We start from the raw sequence: 18,973 nt of genomic DNA, 5'->3' as shown, positions 1-18,973 counted from the left end.
GGGCAAGAGGGGCAATTTGCCCCAGGCCCCGGGCTCCGCAGGGGCCCCCACGAGAGTTTTTCGGGGCCCCTGGAGTGGGGTCCTTCACTCGCTCGGGGGCCCCAGAAAACTCTTGCGGTGCCGGGCCCCGGAGCTTTTTCCGCTCCCAGTCTTCGCTGGCGGGGGAGTCCTTCTGCTCCGGGGCGGAAGAACCCCCCGCCATCACATTACTGCCAAAGCGGGACCTGCCGCCGAAGTGCAACCCGGTCTTTGGCAGTAAATCGGCGGCGGGGGGCCCTTCTGTTCAGGGACCCGCCGCCAAAGTGCCCCGAAGACCTGCGGTGGGGGCCCCCCGCCACCGAATACCGCCGAAGAGCGGGCTGTACTTCGGCGGCGGGTCCCGCTTTGGTGGTAATTCACCAGCGGGGGACCCCCACCGCGGGTCTTCGGGGCACTTCGGCGGCGGGTCCCAGAACAGAAGGGCCCCCCGCCGCCGAACAGGGCCAGCTCTGGACATTTCACAGCGCGGGGGGCCCCCCTGCCGCTTGCCGGTCCCACGGCTCCGGTGGACCTCCCGCAGGCGTGCCTGTGGATGCTCCACCAGAGCCGCGGGATCAGCGGACCCTCCGCAGGCATGCCTGCGGGAGGTCCACCGGAGCTGCCTGCCGCCAATGGCCCCAGGAATCCTCTGGGCGGCCCTGTTTTACACTGCTTTGTTTGGGTATGAGTTTGGTACACAGTGCCTCAGCAGGATGTATTCAAAATCTGCATATTGGCTACTAGGAGTTCCCCTCTTCACACATGACAGAGCTGCTAGTACTAAACAATCCCTACAAGCAGGAATACAGACATGCAACTGCATTAAAGTCACCAGTTCCAGCAGATAAATAAAAGACCATCAGGGGAGGGTCCAAGAGCCCCAGGAAATGTCTACAAAGCAACTGGGAGGATGCTTCCCAGCTCAGGTAGGAAGACGTGCACTATTCTGCTTGAGCTAGCACCAAAAAATTGCAGTGTGGCTGCAGCAGCGTAAGTGGTGCCTGAGGCTGGCCCCCTGAATACAATCCCACCTGACTGGCCTGAGCTGCTGCCTATGCCACCACTGTCACACTGCTATTTTTAGCACACAAGCAGAGGTAGCACTGTCTGTCTATCCATGCTGGGAAGTACCCTCCCAGCTGCTGTGTAGACAGAGTTGATGCCTGCCAGCTTGCAGTATGCATATAAAATAGCCTCACTCAAATGCAGGAAATGGAAGTCTGAGCATCATTTAGCAGACTGCAACCAGCACTGGCATTTTGGGGGGATTCTTTTGAATTTGGGCAATCATAGCAGCAGAGCAGCAGCTAATCGAGATACACCAGTGCTAGGGCTGGTGAACTGTGGGCATTCTGTGACAGACACCTGCATTCACTGACAACAGCAGATGCAGCATCTCTTCAGTCTTGCTCTCTGCCAGGCTAGTTTATGGTGTCAATTCTAGCAAATGCCATCCTTTCATGAAAAGAGATGCCAGTGACACGTGGATCAGGAAAGACACAACAGTAAAGTCCCAGGTTTGGAAATTATAATTACAGCACTGAGAGAACTAAGCAGCTGTACTCTAGTTTGGGTCAATGCAGACATTGTGAGGAAGAAGGTAATGCCATATAGTGTGAGTGGGGAGGGGAGAACTGGACCCCTTGGATACTATGTCAACAGTTCTACTAAGCATAGTCATCCTCACAAGCAGGCACCTTGGTCTTCATCCTCCCCATTTTCAATTTCCATCATTTCCTCCTCTTCCTCCTCCTCCTCATTGTCATAGTTGTAATTTGGGTCATAAGTAATGTACTTCAGGCACAATCCCATCACACTAGGGATGTGAGGGCCAATTTCCTTTGGACACCTAGCAAGACAAAAACAAAGCCTAAGATTAACTGGAAATAAGTAATTTTTATATCAATCAGCATAATTCATCCCACAAGATCCCAAAGTGTTTCACACAACTATACATACGTATTACTGAAATGCATTCAACAGCAAAATTTCCCTTTTGCCATAGTGCATGAAGCAGGGTCATGTACCCACATGAGACTCCAAGAAGTGAGCTTCAGACTCTCATTCTCGACTACCTGGGATTCTCCCTTTAAAACAAAACAACAAAAATGCCCCCCACAAGTTCAGTCCTACCTCTCCTCCTTAGGCAGCTCTCTAACTCTTCTCCTCAAGGCCAGCCATCTCATCAGAATTAGTGTATGAAGACTGCTGCACAGCAGTCCCTTCTCAAGAGCACCATTCCCACTTCCCACCCCTTCTACAGAGATCAAAAGTCTGAGCCAACTCCTTCCCAGCCACCTGAAGGACTCAAATGTTCTCCAAGAACCAGCAGTAAGTGAAGTTCAGTCAGAGGGGGTATTAAACAGCCACTTACGATACCTGTATCATTTACAAATATCATTGTAGACTCCTGGATAAGAACCTATTCTCTCACATATTTGGTAAATACCTCGTACATTCAACATGCTAGATGAATAGCCCAACTTTGTAGGGATGGATTTTGTTCCTGGACTGATATTGTATCTCTGTCTTTCCCACAATAATGCATTTAGGAAAATATGTCACTCAGTTTAGTTTTTCCTCAGACCCCTTTGCACATGCACTTCCCAGAGAAGGGCAATGAAACAGGAATAAAGCACAGATTACTCGAGGGCACACACCTTCTCACAAAAGACTCGAAGGCCTGAAAGCAGTATTCCCTCAGCTCATCATCTTCCACGTTACAGTAACAAACAACTAATGGGATGATCTTCTCCAGATATTCTCCTGAAAGAGACAAAGTAAGCAGCAAGGGAAATTGCTCCCCCCTTGAGCGGACTGGTAAAGTGAGAACCTAGTTACCAGCCAGTCAGTTCCAGTGCCTGGCAGAGGATTCTTTACCTGGATCTCACTGGTTATGCATCATGAACAGCCTGCCAAACAATTTCAACAGAAGAACCACCCTGTTCATACAAAAGGTTTTTTGGAGAGACAAAGATGATCTAATGGTCTGAGGAACTCTGGGAGTGTAATCCCAGATCAGCTAATGCCTCTGGCAAGTCACTTGAATACTCTGTGCCTCCATTTCGTCATGTGTAAAATGAGGTTAATAATGCTGAGCTTCCAAAAAGGGGCGCTGTGAGGATTAATTAATTAGTGTTTTGGAAGTACTGCAAGATTTTGAAATGAAAGATCCTATAGAAGCACAGCCAAGCACCGAGATCCAGTGTGCTTTACCCTTAGTTCGGGGTGGAGATCTGAGAACCAAAAGCGGGAACCCTGCAAAGAATTGCAGAGTGCTAACTACTAGTACACCAGAAAACCAAATAGGTATGTTTCTTTTTATATCTAAAAAGGAGCAGCTTTAAAATGTAACATGCGTGCGTGTGTCTTTCTAGATATCATTCCAAGCTACTGGACCTACCTGTGCGGTGCCCAGCCTGCCTGCTGATACCCGCGATACACTGAATGTACGTTCTTGTGGTAGAAGTAGACTCGTTCCTCTTCAGTTCAGCTAGCAAGTGCTCCATGAGTTCTGAGAAGATATTCCCATTGCAAGTCAAAACCAGATAGCCTAGAGCAATGATGGCTCTCTTACGCACAGCCAATCTGGGGCTTGTGAGCTGAGGAAGGAGGCAGTTCAGGATGGAGGAATGAAAAGTGTAAAGCATCCCCCCTAACCTGCAATGACAGAGGCAACACACACAAAGGAATTAGATCTTCAGCATGAAGGCTCTCTTAGCTGGTATAACTGAAATGCAAAAAAAGAAAGCTACATAAATGAGGACAAGCACATTTCTAGAAAAACTGTGTGTGTTCTAGATTAAATCTAAAGTTGCTCTGGTTAAGACAGGGAGTGACTATTTCTCCCCTGTCCCTGAAACAAGAGTTTGATTTTGACAACATGCCTTTGCATGGCCCAGGTTTTTTGGTGATAAAATTCTGACTGCAGCTGACAACTTTACCTACTATGCTGTCATTCTGAGTTATGCTTGCGTTATGTAATAAGAGAAACCGCTAGCCAAAAAAAAGTGTGTGTGACCAAGTCATACGTGCCAAAATATATTTTTCCTTCTCTCTGCCCTTCCCTTCTCACCTCCCCAGGAGTTCCTTATGATCCTGCAATGCTACCAGTATCCTTCCAAGTTTGGAAAGATACACATGTACATTCTCTTAGCTCAGCTGGGTAATCAGACCTGCCCAGACACTTCCCAACTGGCACCAATCCCAATCCTTCAATGTTTTAGTCCTCAAAGTAGCACAAAAATCACAAACAAACAAACACACTGTGCAGCCCCCTGCCACACATAGCTGCTTGGAGGAAATCCTTTCATACCTGCTCAACATATCTGACAGGATGTCAAGAGCCTCTAACTGCACAGATACATCCTCTTGTTTCCCAATGGCTCCAGTTAGCTGGGCTGTGATCTTTTTGCACACATTGGCTGTCATGGTGGAACCTAAGAACAGAGATGACCTTTGGTCAACTTTTTGTTTTCAAATCCACTTTTTCCTCCCTGATATTCAGAGGTCATAAGGCACAGCAGCATACATGTGGACTTGTCCACAGCAGGTGGCTAAGTTCCTATGGGCCACAATGGTCTCTCCCAGTCAAAAATCACCAAAGGAAAGCAAAGGGAGTGGAATTGTCAAATAATGCTACCCTTGTGGAGAAGAGAGGAAACAGTCTGGGATGTTGGAAAAGGCTGCTTCTCCCTGGTGATGTCTAGGCTCCTCCATTTCCTAGGAAGATGGCTGCCTGAAAAGCAATGCTCCAATTGGTTCCTCTGCCCAGGCAGTACCATGACCTCCCTGAGGTGGGTGCAGGCCCAGAACAGAAGTAAATGCTGCTAGGAACATCGTTAACTTCTGCATCAAGAGGAACATGCTGCAGGCAGACCTGCTTCCTGGCTCCACTTTTTCCAACCCCGATCACCTCCCCACCTCAGTCCAACACTGGAGCACCAATGTCCACATGGAGTGGGGTCAGAAGTGAAAGAAGCAAGCAATGAAGTCTCCCTTCCTCCCTCTTCTGTCCTCACACATGGAGTACTAGGCCCAACTCTTGAGAAGGCGGCTCAGATGATCTATTCCCAGTTACATCTCTACCCAGATAGAACACGAATTCGGATATAATGCAGTCAAGCAACGGGGAGCCCACGGCGCTTTAAATTCCTTCCTGAGCCCCGCTGCCAGAGCTCTGGCAGTGATTTAAAGGACCTGGGGTTCTGGTCACTGCAGGGAGCCCCAAGCCCTTTAAATCCCCACCCAAACCCCGCTGCCAGAGATCCAGCAGTGATTTAAAGGGACCAGGGCTCCCCACAGCAGCTGGAGCACTGGGCCCTTTAAATCTGTGCTGGGACTCTGGCATTGATTTAAAGGGCCAGAGGCGCCAGCTGCTGCGCAGTGCCCCAGGCCCTTTAAATCCCCGCCCAAGCCCCGCTGCCGGAGATCTGGCCATGATTTAAAGGGCCTGGGGCTCCCCGCAGCAGTTGGAGCACTGGGCCCTTTAAATCAACGCTGGGGAAACCAGTCCGGCACAGCATACCAGACCAAACCCGATATAACACAGTCTCACCTATAAGGCGGTGAGATTTTTTGGTTCCCAAGGACTGCGTTATATCAGGGTAGAAGTGTACTACAATAGGACTATTTCAGTTCATGTGACAAACACCATGAAAGGTCTCTAAAACGATGGCTCTCAAGTATTTAAAATTTAGCAGAGTTTGTAAACAGAGCTTGAAAGCTATCTGCATGAAACATAATTCCAGCGAGTACAACTGCCAGTTTAAAGTCAAAGATAGTAACGCTGCCTTGGGGGAGGAGGGGAAGTTGTCAGATGCATGAGAGATGGCATCAAAGCACAGAAACGGCTGAAGAGACAGCACAAATCTCTGTGCACTTAGATATATTATTGAAGAACTACTATTGTGTTTACTGGAAACCCAGCTCAATACGTTGTTTTGTCCCATGGCTGTAGAAACTGGGCAGAAGAGGCAGCCTGGAGAGGCTGTCAATAGTAAAAAGACACAGGCAGCGAAACACTGTACATGGAGGTAGTGAATGTATCTATGCTGCTAAAATCCAGAAGACATTAGATTCACCATTTGTGGAAACCAGACAGGGAGCAGCCCTGCTAGACTTTAGTATAGTCTCTCTCAATGATGGCCCCAAGCAACAACATTTGAATCCAGGGTTTATGATTTCGGGCTATTATGCAGATAGAGGTTATTTGCAAACATTAGAAGATGAAGGTTCAGATTTCAAGCACCCCCATTTTGCGGGTGATCAGATCTAGGGTTTTGTTTTGAGTCTTATCTTTAATCATCAATTTTATTACCATCTTCAACTCTTTATTCATTACATAGTAATGGTGGGCACAGGGCCAAGGAATTACAAACAGCACTGGGCAGGGGTAGAGGGAATCCCATCAAACTCCAGGTTCTGAATTCTGCTTCCTAAAGGCTGTAGTAGATTTTACTGTATTTCAGGGAGGGATTTTACCTGTAGATGCTGGAGGCAGCTCCGAGATGACTGTTTTCAGACCAATGCTGGAGATATCCCGAAGTTGTTCCTTGTCTGATAACATGTTTGTACACAAAGAGTCCACAATAGTTTCTACCTGGTATTCTTTCACTTTGCTGACCAAAGGGCCCAAACTACAGAAGGAAAAAAAAAAAAAAAAAAGACAGACCAAATGTGAAGAATGCTATTCTCTAGAAACTACACTTCATGTCAAAGGAAGGATGATCTGGTTGGTCTTGGATTTCAGATGTAGTCCTTCAGAATTCTTTAAGATAAAGAGGGCACCAGATCTATTGTTGCAAACACTGCCATCATTACTGAAACATGTTTAAAATCCAAAACTTATGTCAAATGGTCTGTCAGAAATCTATACTCATCATACTTTGTATTCCAGCTAGTTAGCACATCAGAAAGCGTCTGATCCAAAGCCCACTGAAGTCAATGGAATCATAAAAGATTAGGATTGGAAGAGATCTCAGGAAGTCAGCCAGGCCAACCCCCTGCTCAAAGCAGTACCAACACCAACTAAATCACTAGAGACTCACTGAAGTCATTATCAGATCTATAGTGGAGAACATCAGTTAGTCTGTTGGAAATATGGAGGGGGACACCAAGTTATTTATACCAAATAAGATTTTCTTAATTGAATGTGCAGTTTACTAGCTAATAGACTGAATTATGACAAGCAGCCATGTTAGTTCTTTTAACACCAAAATCTATAGTCATGTTTTAAAAGGTGCCAAAACTGACCAGTCTAAAAAGAACATTAACATTTCCATGTGTAATTTACCTCCTGTTGCCCACTGCTATGTGGGCTGAGAACTCTGCCTCTGTACAGTGTAAGAACAAGAGTTGATTAACCAAATCCATTATTAAATTTCCTCTCTTATGTCAGTAACAACATGAGATTTTCTCTAATGAATCCACTATTCAAAATTACATGTGCAATAACTGTCAGTAGGGTGTTTACAAGCAGTTAGTTTCAAATATTTGATATTCAAAGATTGAGCTGTGTTAGTTAGTTAGTTTTGATTAGACAAGTAACGTCTCAGTTCTCTAATCAGATGAATGTAACTCTTCAAATCAGGTTTCAAGTTTCTGAATTCAAAATTCATTCATCTTCCATGAATATTTTATACAGTGTCATGGCAATTAGTTGTTTCCACAAACATTCCACTAACAAATTTGGTTGCTAGAACATTCAGAAAATACAAAACACAAAGGAATGCAAACACAGGCAAAGAAAATTCAATTTTTTATTGAAATGAACATTCACAGAAAATATGTTTAGCCCAACTCTAATAGTAATAATACATTGTACTTCTATAGCTTAAGTGATTTGCTCAAACTCACACAAATCAGCAGCAGCATCAACAACAGAAACCCTTAATCCTGTGCCTTAACTGCATTCTTCCACCTTCCACAGGTCTCACTGGGAAAGTAACTCACAGAGTATCTTGCTTACAGAGAAACACCGTGAGCCAGATTCTGCAGGCTTTATTTGGGGAATGACTTCAATCTGAGTTTGGCCTGAATACTGGCTAAACTATCAAGTTCTCCAACTATTTTCTACTATTTCCTGTGGGCTGACCCTGCCACATCACACAGTATGGGGACTTAATCCATAACACGCCCCTTTGTGTAACCTGTTTATCAATTAAGAAATCTGTGGTATATGAAAGATGATGTCATACTGTTTTCTGGGTATGCACCTTTAAATGTGAAGGAGTCTCCCAGTCTGATGCGGAACAGCAACTGCCATTTTGAATTCCATTTTAGATGCAGAACGTTAGAGGGAGTCACTGCGTTTGTTTGTGCTCACCATCTTCCATGTAGAGATTAGACTTGGTCTCTTTCCTCTGTTATAAACTAAGGCATCCAATCTGAATAATACATATGATACGTAACGTATCTTGCACTTTCCATATGGAAAAGTTATCAGAATTTAGCAGCTGGCCGAGGGAGGGAACCATCTTGCTCAGCAGGGTTCTAAAGAAACGCTGCCAAGCTGTTATTCCAAAGTAAAAATACATAGATGACCAGCTCCCAAAGACTTAACACTCAGCAATAGTATTCTCTCAATTGGCTACAAACCTAACTATGTGAACATGGTGACAGAAAGAGGATTCCTTTGCCACAATTTTTGCTACTGTCGATAATACCTGTAAGACAAACTCAGTTTTCAAGAAGGCTAATGCTTCATATAAACTGGGACTGGAATTTTAGGCTTAGTATCCCGTATTGTATTATGGTAAAACCATATGAATGCTGTTTCCTTGGGACTCTTATCAAAGCCAGTTGTCTATCTAATTCATGAAGAAAGAATGCCAATTGTTCCGGAGAGTCCAAAACCCTGTGCAGCACCATGTGGCCTCCATCAACATATTCCAGTCTTACTAAAGTTTACTGAGATACACAATCTGAGCCAGATCTGGTTCCCACTGAAGCAAAAGCAACTTTCCCTTTGATTTCAAAGGCAACTGAATGGAACCCTTAGATTAAGAATTCTTCATGTAAACAATTTGACTATTAAGAATTTTTATATTAGAAAGTGTCACTGTTCTGTATTTTGTTACAATATTTATGACTGTCCATAGCTGATAAAATCCTCTGAAAGCCTAAAAGCAAAAAGTATCTTTACCTACAGTGTTTTATCCTTGTCTATTTGGCAAACCTTGTATTTTTGCTTGTTGTGATGCTAATTGTGCAGAATCTGTATGAACCTACATTTATTTCCTTTTTGGTGTATCAGAACCACGACAGAGTGAGGCATAGACCTGCTGACAGAATTTAGCATTTATTAAAGTTAACACTGTGAGCTCACGTGTAATCTGGTTTTTGGTAGGAACTTTTTTTTTTTTAAATTCTGTGATCAAGGCAAAAATAGATATTTAAAATCCAAATGATTCTTCTGAAGTACAAAAAAGTTTGAAAACTAATATAAGCATTAAGCACTAATGTAAGTATTTTTTGTCCATGAATCTCAAAGTACCTGTTATCCCTATTTTACATATAGCGAAACCAAGACACAGAAGTTAAGTGATTTGCCTGGATCAAAGAAAGAGTTATGGATGATCCAGGAATAGACGAAGGTCTCCTGAATCCCAGTCCTGTGCTCTATATAGACCACACAGATCAGACGTTGGGCCTAACCAGACTGTCAGCATCCTAAGGAATCTCTTGTTAAAGATACTGACTATGTGATCATAGAATCCTAGAATCGTAGGACTGGAAGTGACTTTGAGTGGTCTTCCAGTCCAGTCCCCTGCCCTCCAGGCAGGGCTAAGTATTATCTAGACCAGTGGCTCTCAGCTTTTCCAGACTACTGTACCCCTTTCAGGAGTCTGATTTGTCTTGTGTACCCCAAGTTTCACCTCACTTAAAAACTTGTGCTTCAGCTTCAGCCCCACGTGGTGGGCTCAGGCTTTGCCTTTCTGCCCTGGGCACCAGCGAGTCTAACACTGGTGACCCCATTAAAATGAACTTGCCCACAAGTTTGAGGGAACTGCTGATATAGTATATAGAAAAGTATGAACAAGTCATTGTCTGTATGAAATTTTAGTTTGAACTGACTTTGCTAGTGATTTTTATGTAACGTAGGCAAATATCTAGATGAGCTGATGTACTCCATGGAAGACCTCTGCGTACCCCTGGGGGTACATGTACCCCTGGTTGAGAATCACTGATCTAGACCATCCATGACAGGTGTTTGTCTAACCTATTCTTTAAAATCTCCAGTGACAGAGATTCCACAACTTCCTTAAGCAATTTATTCCAGGGCTTAACTACTCTGACAGGAAGTTTTTCCTGATGTCCAACCTAAACTGCCCTTCCTGCAATTTAAGCCGATTGTGTCTTGTCCTATTCTCAGAGATTAATGAGAACGATTTTTCTCCCTCGTCCAGATTAGCAACCTTTTATGTACTTGAAAACCGTTATGTTCCCCACCAGTATTCTCTTCCCCAGACTAAACAAACCCAATTTTTTCAATTGTCCTTTATAGGTCATGTTTTCTACACCTTTAATTATTTTTGTTGCTCTTCTCTAGACTTTCTCCAATTTGTCTACATCTTTCCTGAAATGTGTCACCCAGTACTGGACACAATACTCCAGGTGAGGCCTAATCAGTGCAGAGTAGAGTGGAAGAATTACTTCTTGTGTCTTGTTTACAACACTCCTGCTAATTATTGGTGCTCAAACTTTTGTACTGGTGACCCCTTTCACATAGCAAGACTCTGAGTCTGACCCCCCGCTTATAAATTAAAAACACTTTTAAATATATTTAAACACCATTATAAATGCTGGAGGCAAAGTGGGGTTTAGGGTGGAGGCTGACAGCTCATGGCCCCCCATGTAATAACCTCACAACCCCCTAAGGGGTCCCAACCCCCGGTTTGAGAAGCCCTGTGCTAATACATCCCACAATGTTTTCTTTTTTTGCAACAGTGTTACACTGTTGACTTATATTTAACTTGTGATCCACTATGACCCCCAGACCCTTTTCTGCAGTATTCCGTCCTAGGAAGTCATTTAATCCTATCCTCCAAAGCACTTGCAACTCCTCCAAGCTTGGTATTGTTCACAAACTATTTTTTGATCTGGACCCCTCTCTGAAGAAATAAAATTTTAAGGATGCAAGTTTAGATATGGCAAAATCTACAATATAAGCCTTTCAATAGTTTCACCTACTGTTCCTACAAAACTATTATACATGCATCCCTACAATTCACCCCTTTCCACACATCTCTCACCATAACTAGAGACTGTCTCTGCCTTACATCAGACAGCAAGTATTCATAAGAAAGATTCAAGGAAGCCAGGGCCAGATTAACCTTTTGTGGGCCTGGCATCAAACATATTTATGGGCCCCCATGGACGAAATGGAGCATTGCGCAGGGAGGTCAGTCCCCAGACCAAGGGGCCAGCCAGGGGCATGGTAGGGGCAGCCCCGCTCTGCTCCGCCTAGCCCATTGGGAGGGCACTAATCACAAACCGACAGTTGCCAGACCCACCGTGGCCCTGTGATGCCAGCATGCCCCTTCTCCTCAGGGAGTGGGCCCATGCCATGCCACAGAGTTCCCTGCCCAACACTCCCACCCCTCAACTCCCTATGACCAGGGCCCCCCCTAGACCCGCTATGCCCAGTGCCCCTCCAGACCTTCCCCAGAAATGCACAGCGCCCTGCATAACACCACCCCTGCCCAGGACTCCCCTGCCCACAGCCCCACCACAACTGCTCAGCACCCCCCACAGAACCTCCACTCCCTATTGCCCCAACACACACATCTTCCCTGCCCCCTCACAGCCTAGCGCACACACCCACCCAAACTCCCCAGAGACCCACTCCCCCATGCCCTACCTCCCGGCTGCACTCACCAGCCCTGCTGGGAGGTGACTGTGTCTGGTGGGCTGAGCCAGCAACGCAGCCAGAGAATCGCTCTGTCCCTTCAGGAGTGGTGAGATCAGCCAGGCCAAGGCCTGCCCTGGCTGGGCTCCCTCAAGACACACTTGCCTGGAGGGGCCCAGACAAGCCTTCCATATCCCCCAGGCTGAGACTGGCCAGGCTTCTGCCCCAGTCCCAGGCGGTTCAGCTCTGGCGAGACAGGCAGGGCCCCACAGGCCTGGAGCCAGAGGTGCACTGGGGTCCTGCCAGGGAGCAGAGAGGATCGGGGGGTGGGGCCAGGGGGAGTAGAGGAGCCCTTGGCCAGCCAGCGGGCAAGCCACGAGGAGCAAGTGATGGGCGGGAGGAAGGAGCGGGTGGTTGGGACGCAGTGCAAGTGCAGTAGGCCGGGGCCTCTTCTGAGCGTGGACCTGGCTCCATGGAGCCACTGTAAACCTGGCATTGTGGAAGCTATAAGACACCGTATACCTAGGGCTCTATTCTAAAGAATTTTCTGGATTATTTGACAGTTTCATTGCTGCTAACATGCATATTACCCCATACAGAGGCTCTTACCACTTGACAGCCAAGTTCTGCACCTCCCCGTTTTTGTCCTCAAGCAATTTTAAAAGCATTTTCACAACTTTCTTCTCACTGTCTTCATCCAGCTTTATGGAATCCTTCTGCAGTTCCATCATCAGGTCATTGGTGGCCATAAATCTGAAACAAGGAACAGCAATAGGTTGACCGGTATGTAAACACAGATACATTTCACAGCACAGAGATCAGTGTGGAGGATAAAATTTAGTATTCACATGGCACAAATATGGAAAGCACTTAAACACTAATTAATCCTCACAACCTTCCTGTGAGTTAGTTAAGAAAGCAGTCCCTCTCCCCCCTACGATCCCGGTTTGGACAAGTAGGGGAACTCAGGCAGAAGGAATTGGTGGCAAGAATTCAGCTAGTTCAGAACTAAGTGAGCTAAGACACAGGAGAATTTTGAATTATTCTCTCCCCTCAAATCTTCTCTGAAACATGACTCTATAAAAATGGTATCATGGCATTTCACATATACTTTGTCTCAATGATTCCAGAATGAATGGTCTCAGGTTACTAGAGTAAAATGTGTTTTCTAATTGCTAGTCCTGCAAAAATCAACTTGGGGTCTGAAAATCCAGATAGGTTCTTTCTAGCTTACTCATCATTACTAGTCAGGGCCGGCTTTAAGAGCTGTGGGGCCCGATTTGAATACTCGGCAGCAGTCTAGGTCTTTGGCGGCACTTTGGCGGGGGGGGGGGGGGGGTCCTTCCCTCGCTCCGGGTTTTCAGTGAACCCCTGGCCACTGAAATGCCACCAAAGACCCAAAGCGAGTGAAGGACCCCCCCTGCCGCCGCCGAAGTGCCACCGAAGACCCAGACCGCCAACAGGTGAGTAAGAAAAATTAAAAAGGCGCCTAAAGTGTGGGTCCTCTTAGACGTGGGTGCGGGGCCCGATTCCAGGGAATTGGTCTAAAGCTGGCCCTGTTACTACTAATAAAACTTCTGACAGACAGATTCTGCCTTCAGTTACTCTGAGGCACAATTATAAAACTGAGGTCAGAATGTGGTTCAACAGCTATACCTTTGCTAACAATTCTGTTGATAATGCACGAGACAAAATAAAATCTAGCTCACTCTCTTGCAAAGTTGACAGAGTAAAAACTTATTTTAATCACTCAAACAAGCAGATAGTATGTAGATTACACAGAGAGAAAATCTGTTGAGAAAGAAAGTGCCACTTTTACATAATCACTCCTCAGACTAGAAGTGCACTTTAAAGTTATCTAGGCTAGTGTTTCTCAACCTTTTTGATACCAGGGACCACCTCGCTGCCTTCCGAAACTGTGTCAGGGAGATCTCAGGGACTGGCGCCACATGGACTGGTCATTGAGAAATACTGATCTAGGCTATATTTAAACTTCTATTGTTCAGTCTAGTCACTCCGTTGTTTATATCCTTCTGGAGTTTCTTGTAGTCTTCAAAAATCTGAATGGTTGCATCATCAGCAAATTTAACCTCCTATCTTGTTTACTTCCTCCTTAGAGGCCTTTTCTATAGTGGGAAAATGTGTGTTTTTCTGCACCAGTGTAGCCTCACCAATGCTACTAATATTGAAAGCTGTACTGTAGTCAGGATGTAGGCACTTTTACCATCCCAGCTTATGAGATACAAGGCATACTACCTATTCTACAGCTTCTACTGTTGCTTGCACTAGTGAAGCTGCACTAGTGCAAAAGAGACATTTTTCCAGGTTACCAGTACCCCAAATCATCAATATCTACATCACAGTTCCCAATATTGATCCTTCTCATATCCCACTTGTGGAGAAGCAGCCATTCATGATGATTCTATTCCTTATTGCCACTAGCTAATTAGATTTGTTTAACAAAACTAACATTCAGCTAGATGGATGACTTTCAAATGCACATCTTTTCACAAATGATACCAAATATTTGGCCTCCAGGTTCAGAAAATCCTTAGAATTGCAGCTCCCTATTAGGGAGTGTAATTTTATAATACAGATAAATATCCAAAAGGGAGTAAATGGAAATAACTCTCTCTCGTTTTACAAGCTGCTACAGCTACATTTTAAAAATCAATCTTCTGATCAGCACGTTCAGCATTTAAAAATCCTACCACAATAGTTTTGCCATGTCTGTGTGTAAGACTGTGCTCGAGTAGCAAAATAACTATATCTGGGATAAGAGATGGCTGGACTCTTCTATCACCAGCCAGAAACTGAAGATGAGAGAATTAGAGGAATTACTGATCTACAATTTAAACAATATTTGACTTTATTTACGACTAAGCAAGGACTATTTAGCTCCACTTTAAATTGGAAGTCTGCACAAAGCTGGAAAACACACGTAAAGATCCTGAATAAGAGCTAATGAAGCTGCTCTATCATCAGCTTCATTAGGAAAAAAAAATCTAGACGATATGTCTGGTTTTTTTAATGACAAAATAGAAGTTATACTGCTGTAAACAAAAACAGCAATATGCTATTTTATAGGTACTCTTTTATAAACTACCTCAAACCTTCCTATCTGGCATAAACATTACCCATCCTGGCTGGGGGAAGGGGTACAGTTTGCAGAACTGCAATAGAGTAAAATTTTTCATAGTGAATCAGCAAATTTTTTAAACACGCCTATTACGTTTTATTTATAGAGCACCTTTAATACCACTGACTCCAAAGTCTAACAAGGTTTATTTGGCTTTCCAGAAACATGTATACCCAAAAGAATAAAAGCAGTAGAGCATCTTGGTTCATTTAGAGAAGTATTTTGGCAGAAACAAAAGATTTCCTCAACATGCCAATATAGTTTAAAAATAAAGGATCTGAGCACAGCAAATACGTGTAATACTGTATCCGCATCCTTGGGTACATGTGCTAAACTTTACTAAAACTTCATAAAACACTTTTCAAAGGCAAAATGCTGCACATAAAACACGACAAAAACATGCCCAATAAAATTAAAGTACTCCTTAAAGAGGCATTTCAAAATCCAACTGCATGCATGGACGGTAAGACGATACACACACAGGACAATTACCACTTAATTTAAAGGACCTCTAATTAAAATAAAATCTTTAAAAAAAAATCGGAATAAGCTACTAGTAATATTTTAGGATCAAATTCTATTTTAAGATCTGCTCTCTGATACTTTAGAACAAATCCCACTGATGCCAACAGAAGTCACTTAGGGCATAGTTTTGGCCCCGAGATTATTAAAATAGAAGTTGTTTTAATTTACTTATCTCATTATTAAACTATTTGTTCAGTTTGGGCATTTCTCTCTTTTTGGACAATTAAGAGAGAGAATTGCATGTTTCCTTCTAGTCGGTTTCACTTAGGATTCTCTAGCACAATGCTGCAATGTTTAAGTTGCAGATGCATATTTACAAAATATTAAATTCTGGTTTTTCTTTGAACATAAAAAAAAAAAATCTATATTTTGGGCCCCTAACTACCTGATAATAGTATCAGAGGAGTAGCTGTGTTAGTCTGGATCTGTAAAAAGATCACCCATGAAAGCTTATGCTCAAATACATCTGTTAGTCTATAACAGAGGTAGGCAACCTATAGCACACATGCCGAAGGCGGCATGCGAGCTGACTTCCAATGGCACTCACACTGCCCGGGTCCTGACCACTGGTCACGGGGGTGGGGGGACTCTGCATTTTAATTTAATTTTAAATGATGCTTCTTAAACATTTTAAAAACCTTATTTACTTTACATACAACAATAGTTTAGTTATATATTTTAGACTTCTAGAAAGAGACCTTCTAAAAACGTTAAAATGTATTACTGGCACGCGAAACCTTAAATCAGAGTGGATAAATGAAGACTTGGTACACCACTTCTGAAAGGTTGCCAATCCCTGGTCTATAAGGTGCCACAGGACTCCGTTGCTTTTTACCTGATAATAGTGACCCTTAGTTCCTCTTTAACAGGTTAGTATATCTTACCCTTTTACTTAATCATTTACTCAGGCCAATAGAAACTGCATGTGTTACTCCATATCAACTTTCCCCTTCACTTTCGTGGCTTATGACTGATGCTTCACCTACACTATTACTTTATTTGAACTCCAAGTGGGTTTGTTTACCCCCCTCCAAACACATACAAATAAACCAGCCATGAGGGACCACCACCATCCAACTTCTTTTAAAAGACCTCATATGCCTTTTTATATTTCTTAAACAGCACAGAAAACACAGCAGATATTTTCCAGATAATAACTGCTGATTAGGATTTTTCTCCCCTGGCTGCCGCTGTCCAGTGCCCCTCAGACCTCATTTCTGGCGGGGGGGGGGGGGGGAGAAGAGAGTACTATAAAATAAGAGCAAAACCTCTAACCACTTGTAAGATAAACTTAAAAACAAACAAACAAACAAACAAACAAAACTTAGCTTGCTTCCCTATCACCAACCACGGAGCCCTTAGTTTGGGCTTTCATGTGTTTACTAAACAATCCCGGAACATGCAGCAGATTCCTCACCTTTTGGGGGGCGTGGGGTTGCACTGATTGCAGCTGACCCTTAAGGAATTTTGCAATTGGCATCTCCTCTTTTTTAGGGTTTTGTACTAGCTGCAATTAATAAAACAACCCCTCTCCACTCTAGGAGGGTTGAGCTAGTTGCAGTCAGCAAAATCTCTCCCTTGTATGGGTTTGCATATATACATCTTTCTACCCCTAACTAGTGTGTTGCGATTAACAAGATCTCCTTCCTCTTAAAGGTTTGCACTTAACATCTCCCCCAAACTAATCTCAAACAGCAGCTGGGATCCTACCTAAAATCTTTGTCAGTGGATGTCATCTTCTCCAGGAGGTTAGAGATGTGATAGGACACGTTAGTCATCTTGCCCTGCAGCTCCTGGAAGGTGCTCCCCTGGATTTTTTAGGGGGTGTTGAAGTTTCGTGCTGCCCTGAGTCGGGGTGCTGCTTGCTGGAGATCTGCATGGAGAATATGGCGACAGAAGGGACACAGTGAGGCGGGGAGGGGAGTTTCCTCTCTACCCCCCCCCCCTTAGAAATCGCTGGAAAAGCTGAGCCCCTGCACTGTAATCATGGGATATAAATAGTCTGGAGCCAGGCTGCTGAGTTAAGGGCGCCACCTGCTGACAGTTATTTGTAGCCTCTCAAGTTACAGCCGGGAGCGGAAAAGGGACAAGGTGCAGAAGCAGCTGCTCTCTCTCTCACCTCCCCCCACCTCTTTTTCTGCATTCCCGCTCCCAACACTACCGATTGCCAAGCTAGCTATTGATAGGTGAACAAAAGCATTCTCCTTTATGATTAACATTCTCCTGCTGGCATTCCTGTTTCATTCATGGCATTCATAATCTTGAGTTTGGTGAAATTAGGGTTGCTCTATTGTGCTGAAGTGTGACACTCTACATGCTGTTTTATGTGCTATTTTCACTAAGTGAACAGGGCTGACTCAGAAAACAGAAGGATTCTGTCTACCCCAATACCTTGGTCTACAGCAAAGAAGAGGCAAGAAAAACTGAAAAATGTACATGATGGTTTAATATGTCCCTTTGTAATCTACTGGTCCATGTGTATTACACAGCCCCCTCGATGCCCAATTCGCAGAGGATGTGAGTCTGCTACAACCCACAGAACCTGGCTCTTTAGATCAAGCAGTGGCAGCTTTTGCATTTAGCTCTGGAGGTCCTAGTGGTTGGCCATGCTGGTGGCTGTCACACTAGCAAAATATTATAATCTATTAAAGTTTTCATAAGGAGATTGGTATCAAAGCAGTAGCCGTGTTAGTCTGGATCTGTAAAAGCAGCAAAGAGTCCTGTGGCACCTTATAGACTAACAGACGTATTGGAGCATGAGCTTTCGTGGGTGAATACCCACTTTGTCGGATGCATGTGACATGTGACATGCATCCGACGAAGTGGGTATTCACCCAGGAAAGCTCATGCTCCAATACGTCTGTTAGTCTATAAGGTGCCACAGGACTCTTTGCTGCTTTTACATAAGGAGATTGTTTCTTTATTATATTCTATAATCACTTACTGGTACGAGCATACTACTCACTTTACTTACGCTAAGACCGATCCGGCCTCAAAGAATTCTGTAAAGACAACACAGTTAAGGATGGAAAGAAATATTAGTATTTCCATTTTACCTAGGGGGTGAGCAGTTTCCCCTAGGCATAGCTTACCTAGGAGGTGAGAGTGTTGCAGTGCAAAGGGCCAGTGTGCATAAATGACCAGCACTCTGTCTCCTGGCAACTAATGGCTGGGGCCCTTCTCCCAGCAAGGAGATAGCTAAAGGTGTTGGAGAACAAAGGAATCAGGTGACCTCCTGGCCTGGGAAAGGAACAAAACCCAGAGAGGAGGGGCTGGAGGGTGAGTCAGTTTGGGGCTGGCTGCAGACGAGAAGTGAACCCAGATGGGGTTGTCTGGCTCACTGCCCCCTCCCTGCCCCCAGAATGGACCTGGCTGAGGGGTCCTGTTCTCTGTACCTACAAGCTCTGTTTTAGACTGTATTCCTGTCATCTAATAAACTT

At 44.4% G+C, this 18,973-nt stretch overlaps 1 protein-coding gene across 1 annotated transcript in view; it reads right to left on the bottom strand.

Annotated features, from left to right (window-relative positions):
- Positions 1 to 17,499, bottom strand: part of LOC127054438 (cullin-associated NEDD8-dissociated protein 1-like) — a 33,676-nt gene extending 16,177 nt beyond the window's left edge. Inside the window, exons 1-7 of the mRNA XM_050960615.1 lie at positions 17,244 to 17,499; positions 12,479 to 12,622; positions 6,502 to 6,656; positions 4,334 to 4,457; positions 3,422 to 3,678; positions 2,679 to 2,784; positions 1,716 to 1,867 (exon numbers count right to left, since the gene is read on the bottom strand). Of these exons, the coding sequence (XP_050816572.1) occupies positions 1,716 to 1,867; positions 2,679 to 2,784; positions 3,422 to 3,678; positions 4,334 to 4,457; positions 6,502 to 6,656; positions 12,479 to 12,622; positions 17,244 to 17,311 (1,006 nt within the window). The 5' untranslated portion in view covers positions 17,312 to 17,499. The remainder of the gene's footprint in view (positions 1 to 1,715; positions 1,868 to 2,678; positions 2,785 to 3,421; positions 3,679 to 4,333; positions 4,458 to 6,501; positions 6,657 to 12,478; positions 12,623 to 17,243) is intronic.
- Between the last annotated feature and the right edge of the window lie 1,474 nt (positions 17,500 to 18,973).

The sequence above is a fragment of the Gopherus flavomarginatus genome, chromosome 6 (genome assembly GCF_025201925.1).
Source record: "Gopherus flavomarginatus isolate rGopFla2 chromosome 6, rGopFla2.mat.asm, whole genome shotgun sequence".
NCBI lineage: Eukaryota > Metazoa > Chordata > Testudines > Testudinidae > Gopherus > Gopherus flavomarginatus.
The sequence above is the reverse complement of the archived record's forward strand: the minus strand, read 5'-3'. Positions and strand labels throughout refer to the sequence as shown.